Below are 20,959 nucleotides of genomic sequence, written 5' to 3'. Positions count from 1 at the left end.
CAGCCGCCAACAGCAGCAGCAGGAGGAGGAGAAGGAGGAGGAGGAGGGAAAAGGAGCGGCTGCTGCTAAGCTCCGCAGTCAGATCCCCTCGTGTCGAGCGGGAATTAAAAAAAATCCCCGTCACAGCGATTCAGATGCTGAGCATCCTTCCATGGGAGGTGGTGCTGAGGGCCTCCCACCCGGGTGACAACAGTCCTAAGGCTACTCTAGTGCTGTTTGCCTGTCCTAACGAGCGCTTCCGCAGCTCTCAAAGCTCCAGCAAAATACCTTAAAATGGCAGGAAATAAAAAGGGATTGGGCCCGCAACTGAAACGGGAGTGAAGCTGGGGCCTTGAGACTCCCCCCACCTTGCACCCTCACCTGCCTGGCAAGGCTCGCTGGGCTGAAACACCGCCGAACAAAACTTTCCCCAGCACAAAATCCTGAGCAGCTGCTTCTCTTCACTTTTATTTAACATTTTACTGCTTTCCCCTCCTTTTAAAAAGCCTTTTAAGTGATGTACATCCTCCTACAAACCCACTAGAGGTTTCGGAGGAGACTGTGGTTGGTGGGAAAATGCACTCACTGCAGGATAACATCCGTCTGCCCCATGACAGAAGCAGCTGTGAGCATCAGTTTGAAAAAAAACAGCACAAACCAGAAAGATGAAATATGAAATGACAATTTTGGAGACCTATTCCACCAATATATTAAAAATAAACCACGTTGCATTTATCAGAAACACATTTAAAAAAAAAAAAAAAACACAACAACAACAAAAAAAAAACACATGATTTTGAAAATAAGATTTTTACCTCTGCCAAAGAGAGAATTCCTTTTTAACACAATGCTATTATCACCTTAAAAAGGCTTCATACTCATACTTGGCTAACCAAAAATACACAATGCAGAGTGGAAAGCTGACACACACATACCTACTTCACTAATAGCGCTATAAAAATTATCAGGTGCCACATTAACCAGCTAGTAGAGTAAGTACGTGTACCAGAGAAAATCTGTTCTTTCAACACGATTTGCTGTCTGACAACCACCCCAGCTAACTTAGAGTATCACATTTGTGTTTGAAATTCCCTACACCCTACAGATTCCAATAGCCTCTTTCATTTTGGTCCAGGAGCATTGTTTCACTAGTGCTGAGTTACAGGACCATCAGCAGGAGCAGATGCATGCTGACTGTCTGAGAAAGTGACAGGACCATTTGCACTTCAGGCTGTTACCGGGTCACAAAAGCACTGACTTCTCTTGAAGCTTCTGTTGTTCATCCAGCACAGTCAATGGCAATGTTTTAAAACATGCGCAGTTTTAAAACTGCAGTTAATCTCACTATGCAAACCTGGATTCCATCTGAGATGTGTTCAAGCCCCCCTTGATTTCAAGCAGATACAAGCATGCAGGTAAAAGAGCTTCCCTGACAGGAACAAAATCGTATCAAAGTTTGATTCTGCAAACTCAAACCATCCAGTTTATCCTGCAAATATTAATCAATCTCCAAAAATGTGAAACTCTTTCTGTAATTCAACATTTAGAAGGCATGTCAGTCCACACCGGGTTAATAATTTTTTCTTATTTGTTTTATGTGCATGTAAGAAAAAAGGAGCATATGCATACTTTGCCTAATTTTATTGTGATCTATATGTACAAATATAGTTGCTGTAATGTTGCTTACCCATTATTTGAAATAACTTAGCAGTTTCACAGTCACAGAATTGATGCATTTGTCTTACCGAAGAAAAAAGTTTATTTATTTTTAAAAAAGAGTCCAAATAAATTTGAACATTAAAAGTTTTTCTTGCGTGTCCTACATATCTACAGAGGTCAGTGTACTGGGCTGAGGGCATCATAGAGCCTCTGTGCAGCGAGTTCCACCATTTCACGAAGGGAGTCGTCATCTTCGCTTCCTGGCTCACAGTCAACTGTCTGGGAATAAAAAAAGAAGTAAGTTAGGAAAATTAGCACCTCATATTCCTTTTCAGAATATCAGGAATGGTGATAAGGGGAAAGGAAAGAGTAGCTATGCGAATTAAAACTAAAGATCTTTAGAGTTTTCAGTGGTGCTGTCTATTAAATGGTCCACCACCATGTAGAAGAGTTCTGTGAAGACTTATGGAAGTCTTGCTACAGAACAAGAAAATTAATTTCATGTTTTGTTAGTCACTTGCTTCAAAACTACTATGTGAAATGCCTCAAGTTCCATAGATTGCATTTGATTCAAAATCAAATAAAACCACACAATGTTCAGTCCTTGCAGATTGAATTTTATCTGTGAATTCATCCCCATTGTATTAGGTTAATATTGTAAAATATGGGGATTCAGAGATACTGGTACCAGTACTCCACCTCCACACTGATGTTCCCACACAAGGTAACATTTACATTACAGTTGAACCCAAACATGATTATTTTATCACTATAACAATTTTAAATGTATCCACAGAGAAATTATGGATGCCCCACCCAAACAATCAAGTTTCTCAATGCTCAAACTGCCTGCTCTCTCAAAAGCAAGGGGCAGCAATTACATGCTAATATTATTCACAATCCCATGGACTTTCTAAGCACTAAGACAGTAACTTCTCGATTTCTTAGACCATCTTAGCAAGCTACTGTAAGAACACTGGGTTAAGAGTTAACATGGAAAGAAAATCCACATAGCCCATCATTTAGTCAGATCTGTATTAAATAAGTTTTGATTTAACATTAGACAAAAATGAAACCTAATGTTTTGGTTAAGCAGTTTGCACTTTTATCCAATCTATTTCTTTTTTCTCTATTGCATGAGCTCTTTTCATCAGTGCTGTATTTTTTTGTGTACTATGTATATGTTGAAATGTATCTTGCTTTATTGTTATGAAATGAAAAACCAACAGCACAGGTAGCACTGTATGTTAACCACAAAACTGTTACCTGCTATCCTCTTAATGCAGTTAGCATTCATTTGTTATGTTTCAACAGGTAAATTTTGGGCAGGGACCAACCTTTTCTTCTGCATCTGCAGAACACTTAAAATATTTTTTGCCATCACTAAGAAAAGCACCCGAGAGCTACTCCAGTGGAATATATTACTGCTACCCAGGTTTTTAATATCTTATTAATAAGTACAAAAGGATCAAGATGACCAAAATATTTATTAGCATAATTCCTATTGAACATAGTACAGATAAATAAAGTGCTTCACTGTTCATACCCGAGTGTCCAGAGAGACGTTTGCAGTCTTTCCATCTACTGTGACACACAGAACAGAGCCATCTTTTGAGCTTACACAGTCTTCTCCAAACATATCCCTAAAACAAAGGCCAATACATGTAAGACATGGACAAACAGCAAACTTGTGTGTTCTTTCCATTAATCTTAGGCTTCCAAAGGCATTTTGACAGCAGAGTATCTCCTTTCAGAAACTATTATTTAACCCACTTAGATAAATCAACAAGTGCTGATCTAAATTATTATGAGAGAGAGTGTCACATAACAATAAATATTTTACTGAAATAAGCCTCATCATAAATAAAGCGAAGGATTCCTTTGATTTTAAAAGAGATAAGAATTCTACTTAAGTAACAGAACAAACATCAGAATAAGTTTTAAAGACATGATCTCAAATGTTTTTTTATAAGCATTCATAGCATAATTAAAAAACATTTCTGGAAGAAATAGCTGGGTCCTGGATTCAAAATTTCAATGATGCTAAGGACTTTTTTTTTTTTAATAGTACCTCTGCCTTCACTTAATTCCTGGCCTTCACAGAAATTTGACTAATGTCAATTTGGATAGGCTATTTTAGAATAATTCTATCTTTAAACAAGTAAACGGTCAAAAAATTATTATATTCACATGATTAACAGTGATCACTTTCATTTAGACGAATATATGTGAACTTACTGAAGCATGATCTCCATTCTCTTGCTGTACAAATCCATATCTACTTTTTTAGAAATTTTCTGCACTGCAGCTGGAAAGAAAAAGTCATCTTACTTTCACAGACATTTACTGAGAGGGAAAATTGGCTAATTGAAATAACCTAGTTCCTCTCAAGAAAAATAATCTAAAAGCTATGCAAAATACATGCATTTAGACAATTTATAAAGAAAATGTATTTAAAGAAAAGATGGAAAAGTCAAGGAGGTGCTCACATTTTACTTTTATGTTCCCTGTACTTAACACATTGTAGAATAGTAAACTTTGCAAATCTAATTCTCACTTTTTAATTCCCTTTTTTAATTGTTTACACTCATTACTTTTCATATTTCCTTTATTTAAAAGTGAAAGTAATCCATTTTAATCACTTGTACATAATCCCTCCACTTTCCCTAGCTGCAGAAAAATACAGCATCATGGAGGAGTCCAGGAGCATACAGAGAACACCAAGTAAAACTGGAGAGCTAATGTGAGTAGCAGTAATAAGCAAAGACATTCCAGGAATGTGTTCCAACATACAAAGGTTGGAATAAAAATATTGATACTTGTTTTAGACTTCATTTCAAAATCAACACTACCAACTTGTATAGATAAAGTAGAAAAGTCAAGCCAAGTCAGATACTACAATAAGAATTTTTAAAAAATTGCAAAACAAATTACTTTTTTTTCAGTCATATAAAGAAAGATAGAAAAAAATGAAGAAGCTAAAGTACCATCCAAAAATGAAATGTATATTTTTGATTTGTTTCTGTAGATCAGAACATGAGGGCATGGCTAGAAGTGCTGACGAGAAGATACATGCTAAAAATAATCACAACCAACATATGAAAATTACACTCTAAATTTGCTTAGATCAAGTGAACTGTATAACCTTTATGCAAAAATAGTGAAAGAACTGCTTTCACACTGTTGTGTGAATTTCTCAACTCAGGAGAAAGAATTTTTAACAGATTTATTGAGACAGGTGTGAGACTAGACACTTAACACCATACGAATACTTTTGTATAACACCCAATGAATATAATTTTGAATTCTGCTTGCCTGACTTCATCCAAATCTGAAGTAAATAACTCTCTAAGATGTATACTCAACTGCTACTTACTTCACAAGGACAGCAAGGGTACACAAATGCAGAATTTAATAATCTTTGTAAGATCTTTTTAAATAATAATGTATATTGCAAGTAATGGCTTAAAAAGTGATTTAAAACCCTATATGATAATTTTTTTAAAAAGTATTTTATTTTGATAAATGGGTTATCACTGTCTTGCCCAGCTGCCAAAATTTATTCTCCATGTCATAGAAGGGATGCCAACCCAATATTCAGTACCCACTCCAGATTCTTTGCATAGTGTCATACATATTCAAAAACAAAACAGTGGAACAAAAAATATAAACTGTTATCACTGGTAATCCCCAAAAAATTCCTCTAATTCTTGAACAGCAAAGCAAAACTTGGTATCTGATGGCACTACCATTACCCCCTGATACCACATAGTTACAGGGTCTTAGTAAGTGTAATTGTGAAATTTGTCAGACTTTTTATAGCATCACCTATCTATCTCTTTCTGTTGTATGGTCACTGGAATACTACTCATGGATGGTAACCATAACTTTTGAATAAGAAACTGAAATATTTCAATGTCTATCAGGAATTATGCAGTTTAAATAGTTTATATGCAAAAAAAGAAACAGAGTAAGGTTGCATTTTCCATAGTCAGCTATACATGTAAGTTGATGTATAAAAGAAAGTTTCAACACATGAATGTGTTACAAATAAAGAAAATCAAGAAGTAATTCTGTATTTAAGTAGCAAAAAATCTGAAGAAGTTTCATAATGAGGTGAAGGACAATAATGGAAAATCAATTACAAGGCATGACATCCCTTTAGCTTGATATCAAAAATTAAGAAGAAAGCCTCAGTTAACATACACTAAACTTATTACCTTTCTGTATTTTAGGATTTGACTGAACTTCCAGTATCACTGTTGTCACGGTGTCTGCATACATATCATTAGCAGGATTTGCCACCCACTGGAAGATAACAAATATATATATGTATATAATTTAAGCATATTATTTGGGCTGAATGAATAATGCAACACAAAAACAACATTCATGGCATTCTTTTATTTTTTCCCTGAATTCTAGCTTAAAATGACTCTCATAAATTTATTATTTTTAACTACTTGTAGCTTGATATATTCTAGTAACCTCCCATGAAACATTCAGGCCACTGAATGTTTCTGAACACATTTATGAAATAGTTATTAATTAACACAACTAGGGGCTGTAGGGAAAGGAGAGAACACCATCTAACCTAATTTCCAATTACTATTTGCTGAATAAAAAAGGACATTGAATCTACCATTAGAATTTTGAACTACTGAAAAAAAAAAAAAAAGAAACTTGGTAAGTGAAACAACATGCATCAACACAGGGCCATAGCTCAAGGGAAACTTTACTTAAAACATTTAATCCTGCATGGCATCAATATGACACTATTCTACAGAAAAGAGAGGATTTGTTTCTTCCCCACCAGTGCCTACCTCAAGGACTACCATGCCTGGTTCTTGGATCACGGTAATATTTTTGAAAACCTTCAGGGCTGGTTTTTGTTGGATTTCTATTTCTTCTACATCACCTACGAAGAAGCAACAAATGGTTAGCAAGAATAAAACTATACTCAGAACAGGACCAAATTTACCTGCATAAGAAAACAAGTCATTTTGAGGATGAGAGGGGCTGTCTGTTATTATCACAGCAGTTCACAATCCATTTCTAAGCCTGGAGTGCTTACTCTGTTCCTATTCTCTTTCTATTTATTTTTTTTAATGTAATATCGGCCATTTTACTTGTTATGGATTCTTACATTTGACTGCCTTAGTACACTGACCTGAGTGCACCAACCAGCTCCTCCTCTACCCTTAAAGACTTGTTTACACAAGTGTACAGCGTGATTCAAAAGCATTTTTGTGTGAGGTAGCGTTCAGGCTATGAGACCTGAACACCAACTGAATACAGGTTCTCCCTTCACTGGTGATACGAATTTGACGCTGTCACTAGGTGACTGCCATGAAAAGAAGAATCCTGAGCTTCAAATCTGGGAAAGCATCCTAGAAAGTGTGGGTGCCTTTATTGAACTAGGACTGGAGTTGCCTTTGTGCTTTAAAAAAGCTAGACAGAGGCACTGGGGATCACACTAATAGCAGATTTAAACAGCTTCTGGCTCAGAAAATCGCCAAGAAGACTAGATTCATCCCTCATGGGGAGGGACAAAAGAGGCTGTATGACACAGTTTTTGTCTTGTTTTATTAATTAGATGTCAATAACCGCTCTATTTTGGGGTCGAAGACAAAAAATCATTTAATAAATGTTTCATCAGAGTATTCACTTTGGGGGCTGATAGGAAACAAAAATCATCTGAAACTCTATACTGTTAGATGCTCGTGATTTTGTATTTCAGCTACAGTAGGATCTCTATAGAGGGTTAGTCATGCTCATGAACTAGATCTGGCAGAAGCTTCATAATCTAATAAAAGTTTTAAAATATAAAACAAATCGTGACACTTCAGTTACTGGCAGAGCAAAGAAATTTCCACTCAGAAGTTCCCTGGGGACGATAAGTTCTTTTAAGAATTGACCACCATAAATCACAAACATTTCTTCCCAAATACGCACCAGTAAGCTTTTGTAGCTGGTAATAAAGGAGATTGAAAGGGCCGGTATATGGAATAGCTTGTGTCTGTGTTACAGTGCTCATAGCCAAGTCTGTATAATCTGAAAGATTTTTTAGAAGAATGTATTAAAAATGAGCTTTTTAAAACTGCATCCTAAAAAAACTAAAGTTGTCACTATAGTGAAATAATTCCAAATAATCACCAAAACATTTAAGAAAGAGGATTGAAAAGGACAGTTTGTAGAGTGTATCGTGAGACCGTGAGATAAATACACCATTTGCAGGAACCAGCAAAAGCTTTTTATCATATGCATTACAGGCAATGAACTAGGACAGCAGAATTGCTTTCCCCCAGCTCTTTTGACCTTACTACTCCATTTAATTACTCTTCTGTTTTGAGAATAAATCAATTTATATAGCAACATACAGCATAGGAGAAATATGCAGTACTTTCACAGTATCCTGGTTTTTATGCTAAGAATTAATGACATTTTAGAAACGAGCAGGACAACTGACCAAGGTGCACTTCTGCTCTTACTGGTACCTATGATACACACTCAAACATAGGAAGAAGTTTTAAGTAAGTAGCAGAAAACAATTTTGCTGCTCCACTTTCAGAGAAAGGACAGAAAAGATCTTAAACTTCAGAGGACAATGAATTGAATGCCTTCTCACTTCAACAGTTTAGTACCTTAGGCAAAACTAAGCTGAAGTAGAACTAAGGTGTCCACTAATTACTTATCCAACACAAAAATAACAGGAAAAATAAACAGTGCTGTATGTGTTTTAATGACAGAAGAAGGATACAGTTAGTTTCAATTGCCCACTAAGCACATCGCTCTCTTTACTTACTGGAGAGGTCACATGGAGAAAGGATATGATAGTTAAAATTTCTTTTAACTAGGATTCCAGAAATTCTCTGTCCTTGTTCTGGCTTCTTATCTGCTAAAGAGCCCATCACCTGGAAAGAAAAAATGCATGTAGTGCAACAAGGCAACCTGAAGTTTTCATAGCTTCAAGTTAACCGCGGAGATGAAATGTAGGTTCCTCAGAAAAAAACAAGCATGGTATAGAATTACTCTGAAAATAAAGGAAGGTCAGCATAAACATGGACAACAAACATTCTGGGATGTAACACAATAAAATGTTGGTCACGTAACTAACTCCCAGAAATAGCCAGGTGTACTAATTTTCAGTAACGCTTCCTAGTTTTCACACAAACTGAGTGTTGAGCACTTTTACCCAGTAAGAAGAAATGCCATTCTAATCTTTACATAAGTCTAGGAAAAACCTGGAATTTTTTCACCCTGAGGTAGTTGAACACCAGAGCAGGCTGCCCAGAAAGGCTATGTAGACATTGGAGACCTTTAAAATGGGACTGTGCAGGGCTCTAAGCCACCTGCTGTAGTTGGTCCTGCTTTGACAAGAAAGTTGGACTCCCTCAGGAGGACTGAAAAGGCTCAAATCAAAGTTTATGAATACAGATCTCACCATCAGAAAAGAGGAATTGCACTGTACAGAATTTTTTATCACAGAACCCCGGGGAAGAGCCAATTTCTTTTCAGCACAGCGCACCAGCCAGCGTGGTAGCTACCTGTGCACGGCAGCGCATTGCACCCTGCTCCAAAGATGTCATTAGTAAACAATTAACACCTTGACCCTTCATCTTAGGGTTGTGCTGGAGTTCAGATCTGTAATAACAAGTCCCCGTTATCTACAAGTAACTCCACTGCACAAAGCAGTCACGCACTATGTTCCAGTTCTACTTCTAGGCTAATAAGCACTTGATAAATTAAACTGTGACATTTTGCCTGTCGGTAACACCAGTGCCATTTTTGGCACTGATTCTATAAGGAGTTAAGATTAGGTCCTTATTAAATACCAGTTAATCCTTTTCAATCACTTTTCCTTCCAACTTATGTATCATGAGGAAACTGATGTTAAATTCAGTTGAGTCTAATAGAAGTTGGCTATTAGGGACTAGTCATCAAAAAAGGGTCGTCTTTGAAGGATCTAAACTAGATTCTGATTAGAAGCAGAATGTAGTTCAATTCATATAGATTTCTCTACAATTTCTTGTACATATTAGCTTCTACTTATTTCAGTATTTAGATTTTGTTGTTATATTTAAAGGTTGTATTACAAAATATTGTCATAGTAGTTTAAATGCATTACATTTATTGCTACTAAGAACACATGCATATAAACTTGTAAAATATTGTCTTTTAGCTGCTTTAAAAAAAAATCATTTTACAAAATACACCGCACAGTCATGGCTACAAACTTTCTTCTGCCAGACAATCCTTTTTACAAGGATTTTATTTTACAGGCTGTCTCACTGATTAAAGTATCTAGAGACAGCATTTCTAAATGTCTGATTACAGTCAAGTATGTAATTATTTAATTCAGCCAAAGCAATTATTCTCTTCTAGTACGTATAGATGGAATGGGTGTTTGACAGCGTCTTCCTGAAATGTAAATGAAATCTATTACATTATTTATGCACAGAATTCAGCGCTCTAACATGACTGGAATTGATGTTCTTTGTTGGGAGAAAATTGAGGACTGCTGTTTTGGATCATACAGCAAATGGATTGGGATGATGGGACTGAAAGCACTAGCAGATTTGTCGATAGCAGCATAGATTTAGGTTAGCAAAAATGAAAAAAAAACCAACCCTCTCCCCACAAAACTAAGACAAAAACCAGCCAATAACATTCACACAATGAGTTCCTGTAAAACACGTGCAATACAAAAGCAATTTAAATTAGGGTCTTGAAAGAATTTTAAGAATTTTAAAGAATTTAGTTTTTAATCCAGAGAAAAACACTGTTGTATAGCTAAGAAAATACTAATTTTATACCTTGGCAAGTTTTTCTCCTCTGAAGTTTAATGTCACAGCTTCGGTGTTCCTAGGATTATGAACTTCTATATGAACTTCATCATTATCCTCATATTCCCGTATCAATGCTGCTTTCAACCTGGCCATTTCATTCTGCTCACCATGAACTAAAATCTGTAAGAAAGACAATTTTCCTTTTAACATAAGGTATTTGCCCAACCAGACATGTTTAGCAAGCAAATTATCTAAAACTGCCATCCTGTACTTAATCTTTGTGAAAATGTGCATTTCATGATGCCATAATATATGTAGAATAATTGAACTGATGTTTCACACAGTTCTATGCTTGTGTTTGAATTCTGTACATTATTCAAAGGCACAATACCTCGACACTATATGTAGAAAAATACAAGCAAGTAAGTAGAATGCATTATATAGATTTCATTTAATTTTTGTACATGAACACACTGTTATGTTATGAAAGAAAGCATTAACTTCAGTTCAACCATGAAAGTTAGCCTTATGTTTTTGTGTTCACATGTAGATAAATATATACATATACAAATAAATGTACAATTCCCAGATATTCCTACATACAGACAGTCAAGAGCATGTTCATCTTTACTTCACTAAGGTAACACAGTGAAAAAAGGCAAAGTCTTCACCTTTTATTACTCAAAGGATAGGGATGCTGGCTACTGCTAGACACCAATCGTGGCCTTAATGACTCAAGGCTGTGAACTGGTTTGATGGATCCCACTCTGGAGAAATGGGCAGCATGTATACTAACCACATGTGGAGGTTTCAGGGCCCGGATAAACTCACTAGTTTGTTGATAATCTGTGTGAGCAGAGAAAGAAATGTAATCCACAGACATCTTCAGGGGGAGTTTTTGCCCTGACATAGTTGTGATCTCTTCGGGTTCAGACATGATGTGCTAGAAAAAAAAAGAGCACTTCTTTAAATAAAAAATTAAAAGCCTCCTGCAGACACTACAAAATCTAAAGCTTTACATTTCAAGCATCAACGAAATAATATCGACAGACAAGTTAAATCTGAAGAAGTGAAAAAAAATCCTCAAAATGTCACAAAACAAACAGTCAAAAATTAAAAAAAAAAACATGCACAAAACACAAATTTCATCTTTTACATGCCCAGCAGATCTGGCAGTTCATTCTTCCTCCACATACATCTCTCTAAAATGTACATGGAAATTATAACAACTGTCTGATTTCTCTCTCTAAAGGCAAAGCTAAACATTCCGGTTGCCCTTAGCTGCTAGAATTGGGAAGAAGGATTTCCTTCTCTACAAGCAGACAGTGGCACAACATGCACAAGGCATGATCTGCTAGATTTAATGCTGACTCCTCTAGCACTGGGGCTAGGGCTCCCCCTCTCAAAGATCTAAGCATGGAGAAAAGTATCAGTCCTTCTCTCTCATGACAAGTTAACTGCTCCTAGAACAGCTCATTCTCTGTAACATCACTGGAAATGACCATATGCAAATTTTCGGTATATTTCATTAGTAAAGTGCAGTTAACAGCAATCTTCTCCCTAAATCCAAATAAACACGCCTCCTGTTGGCCAATTCTTTTTAAATGCAACATGCATGCTAGTTTGTATTACGAATTTGTGGTGCGCTAACAACTCACCTTAGCAAGTGTTCCTTCAACACAGTACCCGGCTATAATCACTCCATTCCTCTTATCTGTGCACCAGCTCTCAAACAGCTCTCTGGATAAGCCACTCTGCATCATACCTGGGGAAGCCATCACCACACTCGGGCCGATATCATCAAAATGATCCATACTCTAAGTGGAAAACAGCAGCAGTTACCATAATCCTTCAACAACACAGAAGTAGAGCCCGACATTCACAGATTACACAGCATCCTCATAAAAAAGGGTTTTCATAGGAAAATTCCTCCTCCTAATGCCTATAAGGGGCAAATTATAAGCATACAGATCGATACTGGAAGAAAAGCTGGGATGTAAGCTCCCCTCATCCAGCCCTCTAAACAGTGGGAGAGCAGAAAATTCAGATATAAACCTGTAACTATTAATCTATTAGGATACTACACATGCAAACTATTCAGCAAATATGAACTCTTCCATCATTCTTCCTCTATTATAAGACAACCTTACCTTCAGGTTACTAATATGCTTGAAAACAAAGGGATTGTTGATGTTGATTTGCTTGCGGATTTTGTCATTCATGGCATTGACATATGTCTGATAAACTGCCATGCACTTCTTGGCCAAAGAGGAGGCATAGTAAATAGGGATATCGTGGAGTTCTGGGTGATTTTGCCAGTATTCATCTGAAAAAAACAACGAACAAACCTACACATCAAACAGCTCACAAACACAGCATTAGCCCCAAAATGCATACTTCTCAGCGGTGCTTATACCTTTTGTAAAGCAGATTTAGCAATGTTTTTATCATTTTTATTATAGAAAATCACAATCACGGTCTGTTTTTTTTCACCTGGCCTACTGGAGAAGAAAAAGCAATCATCAACTACAAATGTAGGTAACTCTAATACAAACAAATGGACAAGAAAGAGATGAACTTCAAATATTTTTGGCCAACCCCAGTCAATCACCAGTTTCAGCCACAAGGTATAAGAATATGTGATACTACACAGCACTAAATTTACTTTCACAACAAAGTAAGTTCTACCACACCACTGCAAGAAAGCTTAAATGTCTCTGACAAATATAAGTTATATATCTGACAGCCAGAGACATCTGCACATAGATGGACTTGTGGGAATTCACTATATCAAAGTTCTGTAAAACAAATCCACGGACTTCAAGGAGTGAAGGGATTACCCAGTTACACGCCTGGCTTCCTGTATTATCACCAACAGTTACATTTTACAAGCTTAACTGAAACAAAAACAGGAAAAAAAATCCTCCAATAATTTTTAATTTATTTTTATCATGATGACAGTAGTGATGACCTTTACTAAACATGAAGAAGAGATCTGAATGCAGATACGCAAACATAACTCATTTTCTCACTTGGGTACAGCTCTGCTAATATAAAACATATTTATATTGCAAAACTGCAGAACAATCACCCAAAAGAGTAGTATGCTCTTTTGGCTGTATTTGTACATTAAATGATACAGCTTTAACTTAACAGCTTTGGTCTGCAGACCAAGTTTTCAGAGTATGTCAGAGCAGCTCTCTGCCATGAATATCTTAATAAGCTCAAACGTAAAAGAGAAACGATGGCCAACAGCAGGATTTACTCTACTATCAAGAGACTGCACTCATCATCATACATTTCTGTATCGTAAGTATCATTTCTGTAGCATTTACGTGTACAGAAATGTATCATTTCTGTATCTTATTTTTTTGCCAGACACATATAGAAGGAATACAAACACAGAAGCCTGCGGGTTCAGTTGTGTAGGCATGTGAGATGCAATTTTATTTTCTACCTAATTAAGCATCCAATTGCATGTCTAGCTTTAGTAGATGTACTTCCAAGCTTTCCTTTAGAATAGCACTTTAATATCTACACACAGGAAGGAAAGACAAAAAATTCCAAACTAATGGCTACACGAGGTTTCAAATGTTCAGCTTTTACCTCTTTTCTTAAAAAAAAAAAAATAAATATATCTTGATCGTTAAGAATAATCCTACTATACAACATTGACTACTACACTATGCCTAGATCCAAATTTCTTATTAACATTTGAATAAACCAATAACACATTTTGAAAACAAATACCAGCTTTTCACATTGATCTAAACTTAAATGGAAAGTAAGAAAAAAAAATCAAGTATTGTAGGTAACATTTTAGATTTAACACCTCTAAAAATAAGCATTTTAAGTTTGAGGTAGTTATCTTTTGATTCTGACAGCAATTGCACAAGAAAAAAGTCTAGTTAAAGATCATAGTACAAATTGTGCTAAAAGGAAGCACAGAAGCCTGGAAATACTTTAAAAGTTGTTGTATCTGAAGTGCCTTACAACAACTATTTCTATCTTTTATATGAAGTAGCTTATTATGACCACATATAATTTTTCCCCTCCATTTTGCTCTTCTTAACAAACCCTAATTTGCTTTCCCATTGTGGTTAACACTTTAGAAATGCTAGAAGTGCCTGTGGTTAGGGTCTTCTCAGCTTTTCCTAGAAAGATTTCACGTAGGTTTGTGAATTAAAGGGCAAAAATAGTAAAATTTTGGAAGAAAACATACCTCTTTTTAGCAAAGCTTTTGAAATAGAACAGTCATGTTTTGATTACTAACTTTGCAATCTAAGGTAATATTTTGCATTTGCTGAAATCCCAGTTCAACAGGATTTGAAGGTTAAGCACGCATTACTGTGGAATTACCTGTTCCTTTCTAGGTCTCCTTTCTACCTCACGCAGCCAAGCTGCCTGTCCTATAAACGCATTTTGAAAAGGCTTCTTGGGTGGTTGATTTTTATTTTTAATTTTACATTTGAACAAACAATATTACGTATTCTCAAGTAGTTAGCATACTGAAAAATTGCTGAGATGATGTTTAAAAAATTCATATACTGGAAAGACTGCATGTGAAAACATTCTCCTTTTTTATTTGCCTTTTATTAAGAGAAATTGGAAAGATACATACCTAAAATTAAAAGTAGCTCTTGAGCTCGACCCAGGGCAAACACAGGAATAAGACCTCTACCTCCTCTGTTTACAATGTCATGAACAGTATTGCAGAATCGTGCCTCTCGCTCTTCCCTTTTCTCATGAATATGAGTACCATAGGTGGACTCCTACATACAGAGAAACCCGGTATTAAAAGCACTGACACAGACTAATTTCTGATCTTCTCTAAATCCAATAAAATTCAGAAAAACACTGGTGTTACCGTGCAGAAACAGAACTTTCATTTTACCGTTAAGGACTTCCATTTTTGTGTCATTACATCGCATGCACTAAGTTTTCAGCGTTATAGTATGTTGGGGCAGAATGGGGAGGGGAAAGAAGGGAAAAATCAACCACCTCCCAACTCCAAATTCCCATAACCACCTCCTCCACCAAGATAAATAACCTTCCCCCCAAGCTCCTACCAGCAATTTGGAAAGAGATCCTTTAAAAAAATAAAAATAATAAAAGGTAGAACTACAAATTTTGATGCTCCTTTTAAGAGGTTTCAATTTTACCACATTTTCCCAACTGAAAATGCTGCCACTTCTTTGATGAACAGGTTATTACATTAACATGGCTCACTAGTGATACATGTTTAGAAACACCTAATCTAAAATACGGGAATTACATAAAATACAAGACTCTGATGTGATTTAAAATATAATAATTATCAGTTACAGAAAACAGTCAGATGGGACAAAACAAATGGAATATTTTCAGCATTACTCTAGAAAATCCCACTGGTCATTTTGAAATAAAACATTTATGTTAGGATTTATTAAAGAAAAAGATCAGCCTACATTGAAGTTTGTACCACATATCTAGGAAACACAAGCTGAAACTTGGTAAACTGCTTGAAAAGACACGTCTAGAGGCTTATGAAACATTATCAGAATAATTATAAAATGAAAATTAGATGTTAAGACTTTTTAATACAGTAAAAAAAAAAAAAAGAAAGAGTGTTTTGAACACCCAAGTGTTTGGATATTGAACACCAGTCACATACTACCATTAAACCTCCACTGTCTTTCTCATGCTGTTTCAGTTTTAATTTACTGATACCACTGTACATACGTAATTACTAATATAAAGAAATAATTTTGTAACACTTACAATGATAAGAATATCAGGCTTAATATTGGGAATCTCAGCTGCCATCAGATGTCTGTCTTCCTGTCTTGAGAAATCACCTGTATACAAAAGCTGTGAGACACAAAGAGAAGCAGTTACATATAAAAAATAAAAATAAAAACATATATTTTAGCTACAATAAATACAGGTATTTCAGGCAGTACCTTAATTACAACAAAACTAGGTTAAAAAAAATATATATACATACTAATTTGGTACATAAAGGTACCATTTTCACCATTTTTCATATATGCACTTGCCATTTAAAGTACAAACCGACATGAAAAACTACACTAGGTACTACCTGAAAAAACAAAGTAGATAAATTGGCATTTGCACATCAGAATGCAAATACAATGAATAACCACTATTTTTTTTTATTTCTTTCTAAAAAATTATGATGCTTACAAAAAGCCTGTAGTCAAACAGATTTTTCAAACAGAGTGATCATGTTCTCTGTTATACCAAGAAGTTTTAAAAATTTATTAAGTCTGGAATTCTCAAGCATTATAAACCACAGACAAAGTCCTGCTAGAGAGCAAGCCTTGGGGCCTCTCTTCACTCTTCAAGGCTTTTCTTTGGTGGTGATTATCCTACTGAACTCCAATTTATGAGATTAGTTTTGCATACCTGGCATTGACACAGAGCTGCCTGTGATTATAGGATAATTTATTTAATCTCTCTCTGTCTACAAGTAACAGGTACTTTCTTAGGTACTTTAGCATTAGAGTGTTTTGAGAAAAATGTAACTTGCAATCTTTGATGAAGGCCATTTACGTACCCAGATGGGCAGACACGGTAAATCAGAATTAGAAAAACAGCCACCAGTTTATAGCTTTTACTAAAAGGCAGCTTCAGTAAGACTGCCTCAGCTATCAGCAGACCAGCAAGGAAAACCACACATTTACTGATTCCGAGTCTGAGACATAACTCACTCCTGTAAAACCCAAAGTTATTACCTGGTTCAATACACAAATGTCACTTGCTCCTTTTAATCAATAAGAAAAGACATGCTCCAAGTCAAGGCTTCCCACCTGCATGCCCAAGCCTGCATGACAGCTCCAACCATAGCAGCGAGGCTTGGTGGACAATAATAATTAATGATTACATAAGAATTCAGGCCTAATTTCAACTGTGTAGCAAAAAAAAAAAAAAAAAAATACCTTCACACCAGCTATTTCAATCATAAACATGGCTGCTCCCAGAACGTGGCCTGCGTGGTAGCACCAGAATTTGATTCCTGCCACTTCTTTCACTTCATGGAAGTTGATGGTTTCAATCTTGTCCATGCTTTCTTCAAGGTCTGTTTCTGTATACAGCATGTCATCCGCTGATATATTACTGGAAAAACGAAATGGCTAAATATCAGCTAGTTTTACCAGCTTAGATTATACAGCAGTTGAAAAAAAACGTTCCTGGATTTTTCACCATTAAGAATAAGACTCCCGTTCAGAAATGTCATGCTTCCATGGCATTAGAGACATTTCTAAATTACAAATTAAGTCCAGGAACTCTAATATAGTTCACCTCAGTAGAGTTAACATGTCTCTTTAAAGGCCATGTTATAACAGTCTTTGCAGTTTAGGATCTGCTCTGCATATACCAGTCCTCAAAAACCAAAGCAACCCCAACCACTTTTCCCATTTGCATAGAATACACAAGCTACAAAAAGATTGTTTATCAGACTTCTGACCCAAATCTGCTGAGTGGAAATAAGCTTAGGACCACTGCATTCACATAGTAAAGATGTGCTTGAGACATGTTAACGGACAAGGGGGGAGAAAAAAAATTAAAAAAAAGAAAAAAAGAAAAAAACAACACCATGCAAATAGCAGCACTCTTTGTACCTTTTTGCCTAGGTCTAATACTTAATTTGACCTTGTCCTGAAGAGTGAGTTATATCTTTAGGGGCTTAAAATTCACTACTTCTGCAAAGCTTAAGAAAAAAAATACTGTCATTAAATAAGATCAAATAAGAGCAATTAAATAAGAGAGAGAGAATGGGTAAAGAAAAACAGATGGGAGTGAAGGAAAGAGACACTAATAGATTCAAGGTCCAAATAAGGCAAATGAAAAGAATAAGAGGAAACAAGGTAAAATTTTATTTTGATTGATAGGAAATTATTTTAGAGACACAGTATCCCTGAGGCAGTAAAATGATTCATTATTTCTAATCTTGCTCCTAGTGGCAATACCCAGGTTCAGCCAGCCACGTTCAGCAGCTTCACCTTAAGTTTCCCATTGGGTATACAGGGGAAATAAATCAGCAGTTAAAGAGAAAACCAACAGGACAGCTCACCTGACTTTGACATAGTCTGAAAGAAGCCATCTGTAAATAGCTTTTGTGGCATGAGTCATAAATGTCCTTCCTTTAAAACTTGTTTTCTGCAAAAACCATGGTAAAGCTCCACAGTGATCTAAATGGAAACTTAAAATAGACACATGAATCCCATTAATATGTTACCAGTACACAACGCTACCATATAATTCACTACTTTACCATATTGACATAACATCATGAAAATTGTCAACCTCACTGTTAACTATGCTGGTCTATATCCTGTACATCAGAAACTGGAAAAACAACTGAGAAAAGGTAAGAGTAACACAGGAAATTTGCCATTAACTGTGAAGATTTTGCCCATACAATTTTAGAACTGACTTTTTTTTTTTTTTTTTACACAGAAATTTAGACAGAAATTTAGAGGGGGAAAAAGTAATTAAAACATGAACTTTAAATAAATTTATTTGGTCACACTTCTAATTTGACATATTCTAAGGAATTACTTTTGAGATACAGGCAAAACAAACATTTAAAAGTTTGCATAAGTATCTAAGAACCTTTTTCATACAGAGCCAATAAAACAAAACAAAACACAACAACAACAACCAATAATTTTCACAAGTCTTTTAGTAGCAAATTCATTCTAGAAGCTGTCACAATGGTCAAAAGTGACTGAACATCCTTTATTTAAAAAAAGTTAGAAACTAAAATTTTGCCTTGCCACTACCATCTATGTAACACCTAATTTCAGCCTCTCGGCCTACAAGTGTGAGTGTGGCTGAGACCATGACCTCAGTGTATTTGTTCTTCTAGGTGCAACTTACTGACTAATTAGGAGGAGATCAATCTCAGCAGGGTCTATCAAATCTATGTAAGGAAGAGCATCCATTCCTTCCAGTCCAGGGTGGATGCCACAATCAAGCTGAAAAAAAAAGAAAAAAAAAAAAGTTAAAGCTGACTGAAAATGGAAGGGATCTCTGGAGGTCACCTGGTCCAACCCGCCCCCTCTAACAAAACACATTAAAAAACCCTCTTCCATTCTGACCTAAAATATAGTTACAAGCAATTAGTAATCTTTAGCATTACTCAGAAAAATGTTTTTTTCCTCAACCACTGCTTTTAGTATAGGATACTACATCTAGGGTGTCTCTCTGAATGATTTATCTCCACAGGTAATCACCTTTTAAAAGACTCCATTCTTTGTATATAATTTTGTACCTATGCAAGCTTTCATCCACCCTTCAGCACTACCTGAATATACAGAACTGGTATCTGCAAGATATTTTAGTTAAGTGTCTGAGAAGACACCTGAAAAGGGGGAAAAGACCGTGTATGTGTTTACACATGGCTGCTTACACACACCTGCAGCCTTAGGTTCCAGTGAAACCTAACACATACAGGTTTCAGAATCCATACTTCAGACACACACATTCTGTTGGGGATATGGATTTATTTTACAGGACAAACCTTGTAGTGCCTACTATCATAAATGCTATATTGTTCCAGAAAGCTACAAAACCTGCCTCTTCGGGCTGACTTCAGGGAGGAACTGGATTTAACCTGTAACATCTTTTCATGACCTAAAGAGTGTGACAAATCCATTCATGAAGTGATTACCATTATTTTTCTTCCTTTAAACTCCAGAATAATGCATGATCTTCCTACTTCTTGGCCAGCACCTCTGCAAAAGGACATCAGTGTTACCGAGACTCAAACAATACACAGCCTATACAGGTGCCTTTTGGGGGATCACTCTTCTGTGCTGAAATAAGGACTGCAGAGTACGATTAAGCTCAGACACTTAGTATCTCAGCAGTTACACTTATCTCAGAGGAAATTATAGAGTATTTAATACTGCAGGAGGAAAAATATCCCTAGTTTAGGGAAATGATTTTGGCCTCCTTGTGTTTACTGCACAGCTGTCTGTCACAACGCTGAGATGTGTAACACATGGAAAGCTGCTCTAAGAACAAACTACTGGGGACAAATTAGTCTTGGGACAGTCCCGAAGAACACCTTGTATTGGCATCTTTAGCAGAGGAAAAAATATTTATATATATAACGAGTTAAAGCCCACAGAAGGGCTCGCTGTTGAAGCGTAAAGGGTAGAGGGATGAGTTGCTTCCAAGCTGCAGGAGGAAGGGATGCAACCGTCCTAGCGTGAGCCAGGTGATATAGGAGGGCCTCCAGGCTCGCTGCCTGTCAGAAAGCGACCAAAACCCGAGAGGGAAACCCCAAAAAGCCCCTTTAGGGCCGGATCCCCCCCGCCTCCCCTCAGGCTGCCTGGAGCCCGACCCGCCGGCGGCGGGGCTCGGCGGGGCTCAGCCCGGCCCGGCCCGGCCCGGTCCGGCCCCAGGGCTCTCACAGGGGCCGGATGAGCAGCTGGTCGCTCTCCTCCGCCGGGATCAGGGCCTCGGCTTTCCGCTTCGCCGCCATGGCCGCTCACTCCTCCTCTTCCTCCTCCTCCTCC

At 36.6% G+C, this 20,959-nt stretch overlaps 1 protein-coding gene across 1 annotated transcript; it reads right to left on the bottom strand.

The window, feature by feature from the left end:
• Nucleotides 1–1,094: 1,094 nt before the first annotated feature.
• CPSF3 (cleavage and polyadenylation specific factor 3) lies at nucleotides 1,095–20,949 on the bottom strand. Its single transcript, XM_082756970.1, has 18 exons — nucleotides 20,855–20,949; nucleotides 20,107–20,170; nucleotides 19,314–19,411; nucleotides 18,505–18,633; nucleotides 17,369–17,546; nucleotides 16,188–16,277; nucleotides 15,049–15,199; nucleotides 12,578–12,753; nucleotides 12,086–12,244; nucleotides 11,224–11,370; nucleotides 10,455–10,607; nucleotides 8,444–8,552; nucleotides 7,594–7,692; nucleotides 6,462–6,556; nucleotides 5,859–5,946; nucleotides 3,877–3,946; nucleotides 3,185–3,281; nucleotides 1,095–1,917 (listed from the first exon to the last, which is right to left on the bottom strand). The coding sequence occupies exons 1-18, from the start codon at nucleotides 20,923–20,925 to the stop codon at nucleotides 1,816–1,818; spliced, it is 2,076 nt and encodes a 691-aa protein (XP_082613096.1). The 5' UTR covers nucleotides 20,926–20,949; the 3' UTR covers nucleotides 1,095–1,815.
• Nucleotides 20,950–20,959: the final 10 nt, after the last annotated feature.

This window comes from Aythya marila, assembly GCF_965140915.1.
Source record: "Aythya marila genome assembly, chromosome: 3".
NCBI classification, from domain to species: domain Eukaryota; kingdom Metazoa; phylum Chordata; class Aves; order Anseriformes; family Anatidae; genus Aythya; species Aythya marila.
This window is presented reverse-complemented; position numbering and strand designations above follow the sequence as displayed.